General features: G+C 27.6%; 1 protein-coding gene across 1 annotated transcript in view; it reads right to left on the bottom strand.

Moving 5' to 3' along the window:
* LOC101238484 (tyrosine-protein phosphatase non-receptor type 13) overlaps positions 1 to 17,580 on the bottom strand; it is a 176,954-nt gene that overhangs the window by 29,049 nt on the left and 130,325 nt on the right. The window contains exons 30-32 of the mRNA XM_065792946.1: positions 14,013 to 14,104; positions 11,086 to 11,920; positions 10,911 to 11,001 (exon numbers count right to left, since the gene is read on the bottom strand). Coding sequence (XP_065649018.1) covers positions 10,911 to 11,001; positions 11,086 to 11,920; positions 14,013 to 14,104 — 1,018 coding nt within the window. The remainder of the gene's footprint in view (positions 1 to 10,910; positions 11,002 to 11,085; positions 11,921 to 14,012; positions 14,105 to 17,580) is intronic.

Below are 17,580 nucleotides of genomic sequence, written 5' to 3'. Positions count from 1 at the left end.
AAAATCGTTTTCTACTGTAATCAAAGATTTGAAACTTCGACACGTTGGTCCGTGTTTACAGTCATTGATGGTGTAAGCCCACTTCAGTATTTTTATTATTCTTATGATTTTTATGAAAGTATTTTAATCAAAATACTTTTGTTTTTTAAATATGATAGTGCAAAAATAAGCATAAAAAATAATTAAATAAAAAAGCCTTTTTTTAAAAAGTTAATGTCATTTGAATAATTATGAACGGTAGTGTTTATATATCATTTATCATTTAAGTCACATTTTAAAAATCCTGAAAACTGTTTGGATAAAATATCCAAAAAAAATCTGGAATAAGTTTTCCCTTAATTTCCTTTTAATTTCGCTTTTACCCGAGTTGTTTCTAATTTTCTTTTCAAACTTTTCATAATTTTTGTATGAGCGATGAGTGAAAAAGCTTGAAAAAACAAATGTATAACAAAAATATATACTTAAACTTGCATGTCTAATTTCAATTCACCTTCCCAAGCCCATGAAGGCCACTACAGTGGAGAAGGCTACTTTAGTTGTAGTTACAACCCTCTCTCAACTCTATAACTACAAAACACAAACCTTGAAGAACAAGGCCGCTGCGCGGAGAAACAAGTTGAGCACAGTGCTACCAGGGATGTGGTGGAGATTGAACTCAGAACTTCTTGCTTATGAGGCAAGCGCTCTACCACTACACCACTACCGCATGTATAGAGAATGTGTTGGATTGACAAGAGTTTCTTTCCAATTTAGACAACTTGTTTGACATTGCTCAAGCCGATGCGCTTCAGCTAATTAAAATAAATGATGATAAGATCTTCTTAGAGCATCAAAGAGAACCAGGTTGACCTGGTCACTTAGCCAGAGTGGATAAAAAACTTACAGAAAAAAAAGGAAAAGTGCGTCTTAAAAACATTGAGGAGGAAAACCGATGCCCTAAATATTATGATTCATTAGCTCCATCGACATCATCTTATGAACTATCACAAGAAAACTCATCTTCTGATCCTTAAATAATAGATTTTCAAGAAAATAGACCCAGTCTAAGTGGTGCTTCCTCTCAGCCTGATAAACTTATATGGAGAAAAATTAGTTACCACGTTAGATAGATGTCAGTTAAGTGTGAGAGATTCTGTATTTATAATTGAAACTACTATTGACATACTAGGGCATAACACGGATAACTTTTCTACAAGCAAGTCCTCAATCCATAGAACTCGTACAGAAATGCATAAACAAACAATATCCCAGAGCACTCTACTTAGTAGAATACATTTAAAATTATTCATACATATATATACATGTATATACAGTATGGTGCAAAACTGAACCAGAGTTTTTAAAAAAATACAAAACTATGGTTTATTTTGTTTTTGATATATTAGCGCTGTCGGGATTATTACAGTAGTAAAGTGCTAATTTTTACGACTTTATTATGCCTCCTCCTTTTACCCCAATGCACAAGTATTTTTATCTAGTGACAAACATCTTTTGACTCAGTTTTGCACCATACTTGACGAAAGCAATATCTTTATTATTTTTCTCAAATTAATTTAATAATTTTGTGTGCAAATCAATTGACTATATTTATATCTAAAATAATTTTCTATTTTCATAATTTTATTGTTTAAATTTATTGTCTTTGATAGTTTTTTTTAATATAATGGGAATTTCAAAGACAAAGAGTGATTTAATAAAAAAGATGATCGAAGAAGGAAATACAACTCGTAAAATTGCTTCTAAATTAAAATTTAGTCAAAGTACTGTGCAACGAACTAGAAAAAAATGTGGACATATTCTAAAAAAAAATGTTTGCGGTCGACCAAAAAAGTTGAGTGCGGTAGACAGTAGAAGAGTAATCAAATATTTGACTACTGGAGAAGCAAAATCGACATCTCATGCAGCTAAACTTTTGCAACGTGATATAGGAAAAAATGTGAGCAGGTGGACAGTGCAGCGAGATTTTAAAAAAAGTAAATTTCGAGCAATTGAAAAGAAAAAAAAAGCATTACTACTAAGTAAAAAAAATATCAAAGCAAGATTAAACTTATAATGAATAAAAAATATGAAAACTTTACCGAAGATAATTGGGAGAAAGTTATTCGGTCAGATAAAACTAAAATTAATCGGTATACCACTGATGGCCGCCAATGGAGCTGGAAAAGAGAAGGTGAACCATTAACCCAAAAAGATTTTATTCAGGCAGTAAAACATGGGGGAGGCAATATTAAACTATGGGGGTGTATGACGGCTTATGGATTGGGACCAGTTCGAAGAATAGTTGGAAACATGAATAAGGAAATGTATCTTGATATTGTACAGCGCGAATCATTGGAAACTGTTGAAAATATGCCCTACCCAATAAATGAGGTCATCTTTCAACAGGACAATGACCCAAAGCACACTGCTAAAATGGTTAAGAATTGGTTAGCTTTGCAGAACTTTCAAGTGCTAGAATGGCCAGCACAAAATCCTGATTTGAACCCAATAGAAAGTTTGTGGTCACAATTAAAAAAGCGCTCGTTAATAACTATTCTGACTCTCCATCATCCATTAATGTGTTATATGAACGAGTTCAAGAACAGTGGGAAAATATTTCGTTAAACCTTTGCGAAAATTTTGTAAAGAGCACAAATAGAAGATTAGCAGCAGTTAAAAAAGCTAAAGGAATATGGAATATTAAAAATTGACAAAATTGACAAAAATTGACAGTTTTTTTCGCGTGGTGCCAAATTGATTCACCATGTTTTTCATTTATTTTTTTGTAATTAAATATTTTTCTTCAATAAATACTTAATAAAAATTGATTTTTAATAATAATTCCTACCAGCAATATTATTTCTCAAAATGCTAAATTCTTTATAAGAAAATAAAAATATTATGCATTCTGGTTCAGTTTTGCACCATACTGTATATTTATATTATAAATTAGTAGAAAATCACTTATCAAACTCTTTATATTTATATTATATTTATATATGAATAGCTTTTTGTATTCTAAAAAAAGAGTGCTCAATATTCTTAAAAGAACAGAGCAACAAATTATATCATTTCTGATGAGTCTTTATATATGAAAAACAGAGTACAATGAAAAAAAATTGATATTCTACTAATTTATATAAATATAATGTATATAACAAATTACTTCCAAAAAGTCTACAAGCAACCAATGTGTTACTAGAATACTAGAAAGTTACTAGCTACTAGAAAGTAAAGGAGAGATCTAAAGAGTAAAAAAAATGGTTGATAGAAGATGCAAAAAAACTGTAAACATATTAAGTAAGAAAAATATGAATTATCATAAAAATTAAATTATAAATGTTATGTGAAGACCATAATTAATTTTTCAAGGTCAGTAAGATTTGAAGTTTAAAAATTAAAGAAAATTAAATTTTTTACCAACAAAAATCAGTCAACAAACTTTTTAAAATGCTAACTCCTACAAATGACACCAATTAAAAATATATATATTCTTATGAAATATAGATCAATATGCAGCAATATAAAAAGACACAATATATCCCATATTTAATCAATTTTTTTAAAACAAGTTGTCAAAAATAAAATTTTGATCGACCCGGAAAATTTTTGTTTAGGTTTATCTGAAATGAAACTGTATAAAAAAATCCTTAAAAAGGTTTGGCTGCTTTTGGTTTCTTTTATAAGATTGTTTTTCTTTTTTAATTTGTAATAATTGAGATCAAGTTTTAATATGAAAAATATGGAAACCTTTGATTACTTGTATAAAAGAAAATATGAGAACAAATATGTAAGTTTAATTAGTGAGGAATCAAAAATAAAAATTTGTATATTGATTTATCAATGATTCCTTAATTCCAAATACATTTGTATTAATTTAACAGAAAGATTTATGACTTTAAAAAGTAATAAAATGAAATAGGCAGACAAAAACGGAGATTTATAAATTGTTTTGAGTAACTTTAACAGGAAGATTGGATAAAAAAATTACAAGTTGCACCACCAAAATCATTAAAAAATTTCTCAATAAGGTCTTAGAAAAGAAGATGGTCAGAAATTACTGAAAAATTAGGAGTTACAAATGTACATTCTCTTATTCTTAACTTCAATAAAGAAGCAAAAGATGCCCATATTCTAAAACAACTGACTGCAATCATTTTTAGCTTTAATACCGTTAAAGCTAAAAATGATTGCATTCCAGATTACGGAATTGTTATAGACTACAGTGCTTCTGTAAATCTTCAAGAAATAATGGATCACAATGCAGGTTTGGTAAATCATTGAAACCTGAGCTCAAAACTGAACCATAAAAGACTCTTCTTTTTATAAGCAAATTTGGATTGGATGGTTCAACAGGACAATCTATTTATAAACAACAAACTGAAGATGAAGAGGACAGATCGCCAGTTACAGTTCAAGAATCTTTGTTTCTTTCAAGTACAGTACCTGTGCAACTTTAAGTAAAGGGAACTGATGATATTCTATGATTTCATTTTTATACTAACCCTAAAATATTTTTAACCCGAAATTTAATTTTAATTACTGATATGGGTCCTCAATAAATTCACTATATCAGGAGAAATTTGTTAAAACCTGCATGCTTATAATAGAGGAATTTAAAAAACCCGCAATGACAGCATTAAATCTACGTGGCATTGAATCAACCAAATTAATTAAATATAATATTTATATAAATATATAATAATTAATATATATATATATATATATATATATATATATATATATATATATATATATATATATATATATATATATATATATATATATATATATATATATACATATATATATGAGGAAACTTTTTGTGTAGTTTAAGAATATAAATTGCATTTTCGATATTTTTTAAAAAAAGCTACACACCCATCTTTTTACAAAAAAAAAAAAAAAAGGTGTTTTTTTTTCTCAAAAAAAGGACATGTTTTTTTTTGTATTATTCAAAAGAATAATGGTAATAACTAAACAACTTTTAATAACAAATAAGCTACAAAACAGTTAGTTATCTGTAAAAATATAAAAGAAATGTTCAAAAAATATTTTTTCTTATGAACTTCAGACTCAAAAAATCAAGTTTTTTTTATTTTGCATGAAGTTCCTCCATCAGTTTTACAGCAAATTCAGCAATTTGGTTAGATCTGGGAATGTCATTTAATAACTCCTCTATTGACCAATGCGTCTTTAAACACTTAACTGCCTTCTTGTATATTATTTTGATGAGTGAGGTAAGCAGTTCATCAAAGGATGCTTCATTGTAGTGTTGCAAATGGAACCAAGTATTTGCCCATTGGAAGCAGATGAAGTTATGCTATAACAGCACATGAGTTCTATCTTGCTGATGTAAATTTGGAAGTTTCTTTCACCTGATTTGAGGCCAACGTGAAGTTGTTTTTTAATGACAATATGCTTGACATAATTCATGTAAGAACTTGAAACCATCTCACCTGTGTTAAAATCATCTGTCACAACAAAGTGGAAATCAACTCGAAGAGAGACAGTTTTCTGGTTATTTGTCAATGAAGAAGTAGCTGAGTTCTGGTTTGCTCATTGGCTCTTGAATAAGAAAATTCATGACATTTCATAAGGAGGTTAAGAACATAATACTGATAGCCAATATATTGTGATTTCTGAAAGCCCTAGCTCAAGACACCATCCTGTATGAGCTTTACAATCCCGTGTAAATGACCAGTATTTACTGTGGTCATGTCACAGATTATCATGCAAATATTTACCCAAGCATTGTATTCATCAAACAGCTGATGTAGATGCTTGTGAATGGCAGCGGCAGACCCATTCTCACATTTAAGAATACCAAGTTTGAATCAATTGTCATATTTTCCAGCAGAACTACTCGATACTCTTCACCTTGCAATCTTTTACCTTTTTTTAAGTTTTTGAACAATTTTGGTTTTCATTTTCTGTCCTTCAGAAATTACTTGTTTCCAGACACCTGCATGACTTGGAATCAGCACATTATGACCCTGTTCAGCAATGTTTGCAAGAACATTGTGTGCTTTATGTGTAGTAATATTATTTTTCAGTACTAGTAAACCTGCTTTTTTAGTGCTTGCTCTTTGGTATTTTGGTTTGCATTTAGGAGAAAATGATGTAGAAGAAGAGGTTGGTGACTTGGGTTAAGAAGCGGAGGTATCAGAACCAAAAGATTTGGTTTGTGAAGGTTGCAATTGGACAGAGGCTTAAAGTTGAACTTTTGAAAGTCGGATTCATTTTCTAAGGTGGATTGAATCCAAAGAAACTTGTTTGACCATTGAATAACCAATCTTTCTTCCACTCTTAACTTGCCATTGGTACAAGCTTTTCCTTCCTCCATGTTGGTGATATCAAATAACTGAGAGTGTTGCAGTAAATTTATCAGATGGTTTCTTTATGTTTTTGTCATAAAGATCAATTAGACTATTAGTCTTTCTAATGAGTGCACAAGATAATAGTGGAAAGTCTAGAATTTCCCTCCAGAGCAATAATATATCCATAATCATAATTTTGATTCGAACCAGTTTCTCACTATTGAACAGAAAAGTAAAGTTTCCAAGAATTTGACAGTTTATTGGCATTCATATGAGATTGGTTAGCTTTTCAGATGGAATCCTTGGATCCTTTTTCTGTTAAGAGGAGAAGAGTAGATTCTTTGTCTGTATGTATATTACTACATATTATGTATGTATATTACTACATATTATGTATGTATATTACTACATATTAGTACTATATATATATATATATATATATATATATATATATATATATATATATATATATATATATATATATATATATATTTAGCCTAAAAAATTTTTAACAAATATGAGTAAGAGTTCCAGGTAACAAAAGAAAAACTATTCAAACTAAGATGAGTAAAATATATTTATTAGTTAAATTTTGACAAATATTTTAAATTTTTCTCTAACACAGAAGGTCTTTTATATATAATTTTCAGCTGTGTATGAGATTTGCAAAACTATAAAAAACTCTTTATATTGAACTTCCTATAAAAAGTTTAAAATGAAGTAATTAATGTTTATATAAAAAACTATAATTAACAAAAATATAGTATAACTTGATTCTTGTTGGTAAGAAAATTTTAAAAGTATTGTAAAAATAATTACTTTCTGTTTATATGTGAAAATAATTACTTTCTGTTTATATTTCCCATCACATCCATTACATATAGAAAATAAATAATATTTTTTGAATTACATGATATTAAAGTTTTAATGTACCATACTTTACCAGATGATGTGGTAAAATGGTTAACAAACTGAAGATATATAGAACATAACTAAAAAAATTGGTACTGTGTGGTTTTCGTATATGAAATTTTAGATTGTTCTTTTATTTAGATGGTATTTTGAAACTGTCTGTTTTAGACAATAAATTAAAATTAGTTTTTGAAAACACTTCTATTGTACTATCACAATGCCAACCAAAAAATATTTTAAGTCACATAAGTACATCAAGCTTTAATAAGAAACCAGTTTTCAGTAACGATGAATGCAAGGTTATAAAATGCGTATCAAAACATTGTAAGTTATGTATTATATATCTTCAGTATGTTAACCATTTTACCACATCATCTGGTAAAGTATGGTACATTAAAACTTCAATATCATGTTCAAAAAATATTATTTATTTTCTATCACGCAATGGATGTGATGGAAAAACAACATACATTGGTAAAACTAAAAACCTAAGGTTAAGAACTAATCTACACATGCAGAACAGGTATTGGTTAAGTTGGTTCAGATAAATTTGATCAGCATGTTTTCAATTGCCATAAAAATGAACCTTTTTTTAAATTATTTCCAATGTTAAAACTCTCAAATGAGAATTTACTTCTTATTTATGAAGCTCACCGACATAAACAGGGATATGACACAATGAACATATAAACAGAAAGTAATTATTTTTAAATTACTTTTAAAATTTCCTTACCAACAAAAATCAAGTTATACTATATATTTGTTAATTATAGTTTTTTGTATAAACCTTAATTACTTCCTTTTTAAACTATTTATAGGAAGTTCAATATAAAGAGTTTTTTATAGTTTTGTAAATCTCATACACAGCTAAAGATTATATATGAAAGGCCTTCTGTGTTGGAGAAAAAAATTCTGGACAACTTGAATCATTGACCTACTCTACTCAACTTATGTCTTGTTTCTGATCCTAGACAGTGCTCAGTTTCTTCACATTCACCCTTAATTGCTTCTGATAATGGTTTGATCTCTTTAAAACTATTATTTCATGCTTCTTCATCATCAGGATCTCCTTATCATCGTACCTCTTACTTCTACCTTAAAGCTGTCTGAAATTCTTTCATTGATTTTGTTTGTGATGGCCCTTGGGTAGAAATCTTTCATCTTCCTGCTGATAAATGTGCTTCTTACACATCTTCTTGGATTCAGGCTGGCATGGAGTCTTTTATTATCAAGTCAAGCCTCACTCTACTCAATAGTTTTCCTCACATTGAGCAGCTGCAATTTCCAATTGAAACCATTACTTCCATATCTATCAGCAAAACAATTCTCTAGAAAACAGACATCTGTTTACTATAGCAAGAGACCATTGTAATAAGGTTTTGTTTGATGCCAAAGCCCAGTATTCTTAGGTCATAAAATCTCGTATTTAATCTCAAAAATTAGGCTTTCGTGACTTCTGGAGAATGTTTAACATTATCTATAGTATGGGCAAATCTGTTACTTCACGTTCCTTGCATGGTTCAGATTTTAACATCACACCTAAACACAAAGCTGAATTGTTTGCTTAGAACTTTTCATCAATATTATTTCTTAATTCCACTAGTTGCATTTGAACTGATATAGCCAACAAACAGGTTAATCCATTGCTTGACATTCGTATCACTTCAGCTTCTGTATCAAAAGTGATTTCCTGCTTAGACTCTTCTACAGCTTGTGGTCCAGACAACATACCTGTTATAGTCTTGCAGAAGTGTTCTCCGGAGCAATTGTCTATACATTTAAAACTGTTTAACAAGTGATTCTCAGAGTCTTGTTTTCCAACCTGCTGGAAAGCGGCATCTGTTATCCCTATTTTCAAAAACTCTGGAGAGTAATCTAACATGTGTAACTACCGTCCCATTAATCTTCTTCCTATCATAAGCAAAGTTTTTGAATCTTTAGTTAACAAATACTTAATCTCTCATCTTGAATTTTATAACTTACTTTCTGATCATCAATATGGATTTCGATCTTCTTGTTCTATAGCTGATTTGCTAATATTAAGGTTCTATCCTTGGCCCTATACTCTTTTTAATTTACATTAACAACCTTTGAGAAATTTTCACATCTAGGGTGGCACTGTTTGCTGATGATACAACTATTTATTCTTATCCTGATAAAAAGTCAACACTCTCTGATTGCTTGGAGACAGCACTTGAGCTTGAAAAGGATCTCAATTCTGCTATAGCATGGAGCTCTCAGTGGCTGGTGAACTTTAACTCAGATAAAACTCAATTTTGTTCAGCTAATTTCATCACAATAATCTAGATCTTCCTATATTTATGAGCGGTAATGTACTAGATAAGTCATCTACCCTTCATCTTCTAGGATTAACTTTTACTTCCGATCTTTCTTGGAACCATATATCAAATCTGTTGCAAAATTAGCATCTGCTAAAGTTGCATTTCTTTATCGAGCTCGACACTTTCTTACTTCGGATTCTATTCTCTATCTCTATAAATCTCAAATCCGATCTTGTATGGAATACTATTGCTATATCTGGGGCGCATCTTCTAATGATGCCATTTCTCTTTTAGACAAGGTGCAAAAAAAACATTGTAAACATAGTTGAACCTATTCTTGCAGCCACCTCCAACCATTATCACATCGTCATAATGTTGCTTATAAAATATATATATATATATATATATATATATTCAAGTATATTTATATATACATATACATAAATATACATACATACATACATATATATATATATATATACATATATATATATATATATATATATATATATATATATATATATATATATATATATATATATATATATATCCTTATATTGTAGTTGAAAAAGAGTTTTATGATTTAAAGTCTTAAAACTCTCTTTCGGCTTCAATATAAGAATATATATATATATATGTGTATATATATATATATATATATATATATATATATATATATATATATATTTATACACACATATACATGCATACACACACACACACACACACACACACACACACACACACACACACACGCACACACACACGCACACACACACACATATATATATATATACATACATATATATCCTTATATTGTAGGCGAAAGAGATTTTTATGGTTTTAAGTCTCTTTCAACAACATTTTAGCAACTTCAACAATTTTAAAAGTCAAAACAATTAAAATAATGCAGAAGTTCATTAACTTTATTGCAGTTTTTAAAAAAACTGCAAAAGTAACGACTAGAAAGTTTTTGAATTAATAGTCTTGCTTTTGTTTTTTTAAAACATATATTTAAAACATGCGCCAGGTGTTGCTATATCAACTATTTTATAGCTTGGTGCTACAAGGATGCGCTGCTACATTGACTACCTGCTAAAAGGAATGCTGCTATTATCTTACAGCCTGCTACTACAAGGAAGTTCTGCTACATCGACTGAGGGTTTGGTTTGGACAAGCAATTTATCTTTTTTTTATAAAAAAAACGATATTCAAGTTTTTAAACGTTTTTGGGTCTGGTTTATTAAGATATATATATATATATATATATATATATATATATATATATATATATATATATATATATATATATATATATATATATATATATATATATATATATATATATATACAATTTGAAGAACCAAATACATGAAAATCAAAAAGAACAAAATCAAAAGGTGAAACAAAATCTTACACGGAATAATATTCTTTATTCTATTTTTCACTCTATTACTAGCACGGTTTCCAATTGTACAAGTTCCACTTGATTTTATTTGTCGCAAGTTCTAAAGATAAAATAAAAAATTATTGTAAAAAGAGCACAAGAGTTAACACAAAATAATAAAGTTAAAAAATTAAATTCTAAATACCGAGAACTCCACATCAATAGCATCAATTTTATTTTCCATAGCATTGATCATTTTTTTTAACCTTTCTTTTGTGTAATAATTAAACAACTTGCGCTCAATGTAAAAGTCATGACTATTATATACTTCTTCTTTTTTTTCAATCATAGCATGATGGAAGCTATTTAAAGAGCTTTGAGATTTCTGTTTAAATAATGGTATCCCACTTGTCTGATGAATTGAAAAAGGGTTCTTATAATTTTCTGTCTCAAAATTGTAGGATTCAGAAGAACTGCATGATGGTTTAATCACTCCTTCTTTATCCATTCCAGTGATGAGACAAGCATCATCTTTGTCTTCCCATCCTATTTCAACTGGAAGGTTTTTAAACTCATAAGTTTGTTTTGAGATTATATTTGACTGATTTGAAGATGTTTCTTCAAATACATTGTTTTCCTGGAATGTCTTAAAGTTGAATTCAAAGTTTGTGTTATCTGATGGACTTTTTTTTCCCAATTTTTTTGAATTTGGCTCTAGAATACAGTTTGTATTAAATTTTTTATTTAAATTTATATGGTTATGGGTTTCCTCTAATGAATCAAGTAACTGCAGAGAACTGTTAAATGTCAACTCTTTAGATTCCATAGTAGAAACATCTTTAGCAAATTCAAGTGAAAAATTATTTGATAAACAGTTTACATTTCCCTCACTTGATTTCCCAAATTTTTCAAGATCATTAATTTGTCTGTTAGTGTCAGATGATGTTGAAGAACTAGTTGCAGATGATGTTGAGGAGCTTGTTGCAGATAAATTTAATTTAGGTACACTAGATTTAAGATTCAATAAACTTTTGGGTGGTCTATAAAAAAATGTTAAAATATCAAAACTAAAAACTTAAAAATATTATTAAAGTCATAATTTAAGTTTTAGCTTAAAAAAAGTAAATAAAAACAAAAAATAGTGAAACAAAAGAAAGTAGGGTGATAAACATAACGGCTAAAGGCAATGATAAAGATAGCTAGGATGCATCCCTGACAAGTGATACTAGTTAATTTTACCTAGATTAGCCCACTATTTAATTTTAATTAGATCTTACATGCATGTATGTGTATATGTATGCGTGTATTTGTGTGTATGCTTATATATATATATATATATATATATATATATATATATATATATATATATATATATATATATATATATATATATATATATATATATATATATATACATACACACATACACACACACACATATATATATACATAAATACATATGTATAATATATGTATATATATATAAATATATCTATATATAATATATATATATAAATTTTTAAATATAAATATATATATCCGTTTTAATGTATTTGTTGTTTAAATGGATAACTTATGTCTAGAAAATTAACTACATTATATATTTCTTGGTCCTCTTAGAAAATCGATGTTAAAATCAATTGTAAAATTAATTGAATCTAATTTTAACTGAAAGTAGTCCTTTGCTAGTAATGAAACCTTACAGTTTATCTTATAATGAATGAGTAAAAGAAGTTTTAAATATTAAACATTAATAGCAAACAGTCACTAAACTTACTGAGACAATGTGCTCAAAATTTCACTTTATGTTATCTATCAAAAATATGGGGCTATTCAAATGTAAAAACAGTAAATGTAAAATCTGCGAGTTGTATTTACAAGTAGTAGATAAGTTTGAAATATCCAATAGCATTATTTGGAACATCAAAAGTCACATTACTTGTTAACAAAAATATGTCATTTATTGTCTAAAATATTTATCTTGTAATCGACTACTTATATCGGAAAAACAAACAGTTTAAGAAACCACACAAATATATTTCCAGTTCCAGAACCTGCAATTGAACAGATAGATTCAACAATCATGTAAATGATTGCAAGAAATTACAGAACAAAACTATAATTCCTTTAACAAGTCATTCTTTCAGCTTTTTGTTTCTCTTTAACTAAAAAATAAAATTTTTTTTTTGACCTATGAAAATTATTTACATAAAGAAAGACATGACACCTTCATACTTCCTTTTATAATAACATTACAATGGTAACTCATAGTTACAGCACTACGACAATTATAATGTAAATACTTTATATTTACATACTTATCTTCTCTTATTATTACTATTATTATTATGTGTCGCTTATACAATTTTAAACATCATTTCAAACATCATAAGCCTTTTGAAGTCCTCTTGGGTTTGTACACTGGTTCCAGGTGTGTATTAGAGAGGTTTACTTTTAAGTCAATTCAGAGATTTGTTCATGCATAGGTGTTTTATCTGTCGTGTTTTTCCAGAGGTATGACTACATTGTCAAACAGCTCTTTACACGAGACTGATCTGACCTGATCCAGGGCATTCCTTGGGAAGGTCTTATGTTAAAAATTCTCTATGCATGTGTCTAATCTGTCATAAGCTCTTTGATATATGACCATATATTTTGATATTTTGACTTCATTTCACACACTAATCTTTTACCTTTTACTAAAGATCAAAAGATTAGATCATAAAGATAAGAAAAGAAAGATCTAATCATTCTGATTCTGATTTAACAGCTCTATAATCTACAATCTGTTTTTAGAATCTCCATTTTCTTGTCTGCCTGACTGGATGGCTCTGTTGGTCACTTTGATGCGATCATTGTGTTGCAGAAGCAGTAAAAACAAAGAGATAGTAAACTGAACTAAGAAAAATAAAAAAGTATATAAAACAAAAAAATAGTGAACTTAATTTAATTTTGTAACTAATTTTGTTTTAGATATGAATTATCCACAAGCTTTTATTATGGTTTAGATATGATTTAAACCCAGTTTAGATGCATTTATATTACTTTTTGAATATAATAACAAATTATTTTAAAATTTATATAAAACATAAATTGCAAGTTGTACAAATTGAAACTAATTATATTGCATACCTAAAACACTCCAAAGTAACAGTCCCAGACAATGAACGAAAAATAGAAACCACCTCTTTTTGGTTTGCGTGTTCAACACTTCTTCCATTTACCTAATATAGAAATAATAAGGTTAAAAATAAAGATTTTATTATACTAAAAAATATGATTTTTAGTTTATAAAAAAGTGATAATATTTCTTTTTTTTTGCTTTAAAATAGTTTAAAATTAAAGTTAAAAGCTAAATGAACAAAATGCAGGTGAATGCTGCTTTCAAAATGTAAGGAGTACCTTCAAAATGCATAACTTTAATGAGCTGATATTTACTGGCTGATAATTATTTGCTAGTAATTATCAAGCATTAATTATGAAACAGATTATCAGCTGAAAATTACCAGAATAAAAAATTATTTAAAATCTTCATAGGAATACTTTAGAGAAAAAGAATGTTTTGATTGTGAAAAATGTAATGTTTATTATCAGCACTTTTTTATAAGTAAAATCCAAGTTTACCAAGTTGCTGAGTTTTATTTTTATTTTATTAAACAAATATTTATACAAGATTAACATTTCAGTAAAAACTGTTATTAACATGTGTCCTGTGTCAAAAAATGTAAAAAGTAAAAGTTATGTGTATATAATATCAATATTAAAAATGAAAGTTTAAAAACTAACTTAGAGAGAAAAAACATTTTAACTCCTTTTCAAAAAGTTTATAGCTTTCTTTTTTTCTTATTTTTTTGCTGTTATAAGTTTTTGATCCAATAAAACAAAATTATTTTTCGCCGAACTCTAGTTTAACTTTTGGTATTTCCACCAAAAAGTTGTTATTTCACGTGTTTTGTTTATTTTTCTCAATTTAAAATAATTGTTAAAACTGCTACATAATCTCAAATGTGAAGAAGCTTTTTTATAAACGCTGTTAAAATGGTCGCTCATCGTAAGAGTTGGATCAATAGTGGTACCAAGGTACATGTAGCGCTTTGTAGTTATTTTTATATTGTCAAAAAATAGTGTTAGTTCTTTTGGGCATTTCCTGAGATTTTGTGATGTGCCAAATATCATACTCTCTGTTTTGTTCTTTTTTAAGTTAGCTACTAATTCATTACCTACAAAGTACTTTGTGATATAGCTAATATCATTATTTAATAATTCTTCAATGGCATTAAAATTCTTATGTGAGCAATAAGTAAAAGTGTCATCATAAGGATAAAAGAACAAAGTAATTTAAAAAAATATTCATTAAATGAAGTATTAAAGTAAAAAATATAAGATAAATGGTTAATACTACTCAATGACATTCTTTAAATTATTTTCTAATATACTGTAAATGTTAATTTATTAGCCTTGAAAAAAATAACTTTGAAAATTATTATTTAAGTATGTTAAATAAAATATCTGTATTAAATTAGCTGGCTGGATCGGTAAAATATGGGTCTTGGTAAGTCTATTCGACACGATCGGTAAAATATGGGTCTTGGTAAGTCATTCGACACTGACCATTTCTATACTTATTCTTTATTTATTTTTTAAACAGTAGAAAAATAATTCACTTAAAAATTGCTCTTAGAGCAAAAAAAATATTTGTTTATTATATTATTAGTTTGCTTATACTTAGCAGTCTGTTAGTGTAAAATGTATGTCTACCCTTAATAGGCTGTCAATGCATGTTCATTTTCTATTGCTTATCTCTAACAGTCTATCGATGAACTTTTCAATATAGTTGAGGTAGCAAAGTAAAATAATTCCAACTTATTACATCAAATAATTAATATTCAAAAATTAAACAACCATTAATGTAATGTGTGATAGCAATGATAAAAACCGGGCTGCATAATTATAAAAATGATTTCAAAATGACTTTTAAAAGCACTGGAAATTAAGATAGCGATACTTCAAATGAACTTTTTTATGAAAGAAAGCAAAGTGTGTTTAATTTGACAACCAAAAATTTAATTTAACAACCAAAAAAGTATACTGTGCATTATAGACTAAATCAATAGCGAGCAGAACCGGCAACAATCTCGCCAGTGCACATAAGGAAATATCACACATGTGTGATGTTTGAGTATATTTTAGAACAAAAATGTTAGAAAAAGAAACTTTCAGTTAAACAGCTTTGCTGTTACTAAATAGTCCTTAAAGTCTTGTGGATTCATTTAAATGACATAACAATAATAATTAGGATTTTTTGGTTAACTTGTTTTAAGATTCTTATAAATCCAATTGGAATGTTAAAATCAGGAAGAATACTTCATGCATAAACACAGCTGTTTTAAAGTGAGCTTTCTTTTTGATATTTTTAAAAAATAATCACTTAATTAAGTTTTAGTAACACTTAATATTACTAAAACTTTTATAACTTTTGAAATACTAGAGATTTTGTTCTGTAAAAAGATTAATAACACCAATGCAATTTTGTATCTCATACCATTTTAGAAACCAATTAAAACCTCCTTTGATTTTTAAATAAACAGGCAAATAAAAAAAAAATAAACATAGCTAAATTTCTATAAATTATTGTTACTTTTTATCAAAACAAAATACAAAAAACAGCCTTTAGATATTTATTATCAAATATAAACATTGTGATATGAAACAGGAATTATTAAAGATAAGACAAAATAATATTAGAGAAAATGTTTTATGTTTATGTCATCGCTTTATAAATGTAAGCACAAATTTATGCAAAAAAACTAGAAAAAACATGACATGTTTGAAAACATATTGTCTGACATAGCTAGAAGAACATAAAACATTTTTATGATTTTAAGATGCATAAAAGGTTGAAATTTTAAAAACTTATGTCATCCATCAAAAATATTACACTTGTCATTTAAAAAGAATAACTTGACATAAGATTCAGAAAAATTAAACATTCATTGATAAGCGTTCTAAGTTTCAACAGCCCAGCATAAAGATAAGTCAAGCAATCTTAGTTTTCCCAAGACAGTTTTTTTGTAAATATTGCAAAAAACAAAAAAGTGATCACAAATCATTGGAAATATTTTAACAATTTTTATTTTCATTCTGTTTAATGTAATTATTTATTTAACAAGGAAAGATAGATCTTTTATGCATTTTTTATTTGAAGATGAAAGCGCTTATAGAAGAAAAATACTGTTATTTTAAAGTTAGTAAATTTTATACTTTTTATGCGAAAAAATATTTTTTTTAAAATAAACTTGTGACGTCGAGCTTGTTTTTATACTAATTGAAACAGTCGTGTAAAACATTTTAAATCTATGCCATGATCAAAATGAACCTATGAATTGTGCTAATGTCAAATAGAGCTATCATCATTAACTTGTCGAGCTTTGAATGAAAAACCAAAGAATCCAACTTGCATAAAGGAACTAGCAAAAAAAAAGAAAGCATTTTCTTTTATGTCAGGACTTAGATAACTATTGAGTGGTTCTTTACCTACAAAATAAACAACTAAGAAAAGCACAAAATTTCAAGTAACTAATATGTTTCTAACTACCATTATAACGGCAGTTAGAACCTTGTCATAATGAGAATTTGATTATTTTACTATGACAAGGTTCTAATTGCATTTTTTTTAATTTTATTATGAAGAGTTAATATT

Source organism: Hydra vulgaris, chromosome 03 (assembly GCF_038396675.1).
Source record: "Hydra vulgaris chromosome 03, alternate assembly HydraT2T_AEP".
NCBI classification, from domain to species: Eukaryota; Metazoa; Cnidaria; class Hydrozoa; order Anthoathecata; family Hydridae; genus Hydra; species Hydra vulgaris.
The sequence above is the reverse complement of the archived record's forward strand: the minus strand, read 5'-3'. Positions and strand labels throughout refer to the sequence as shown.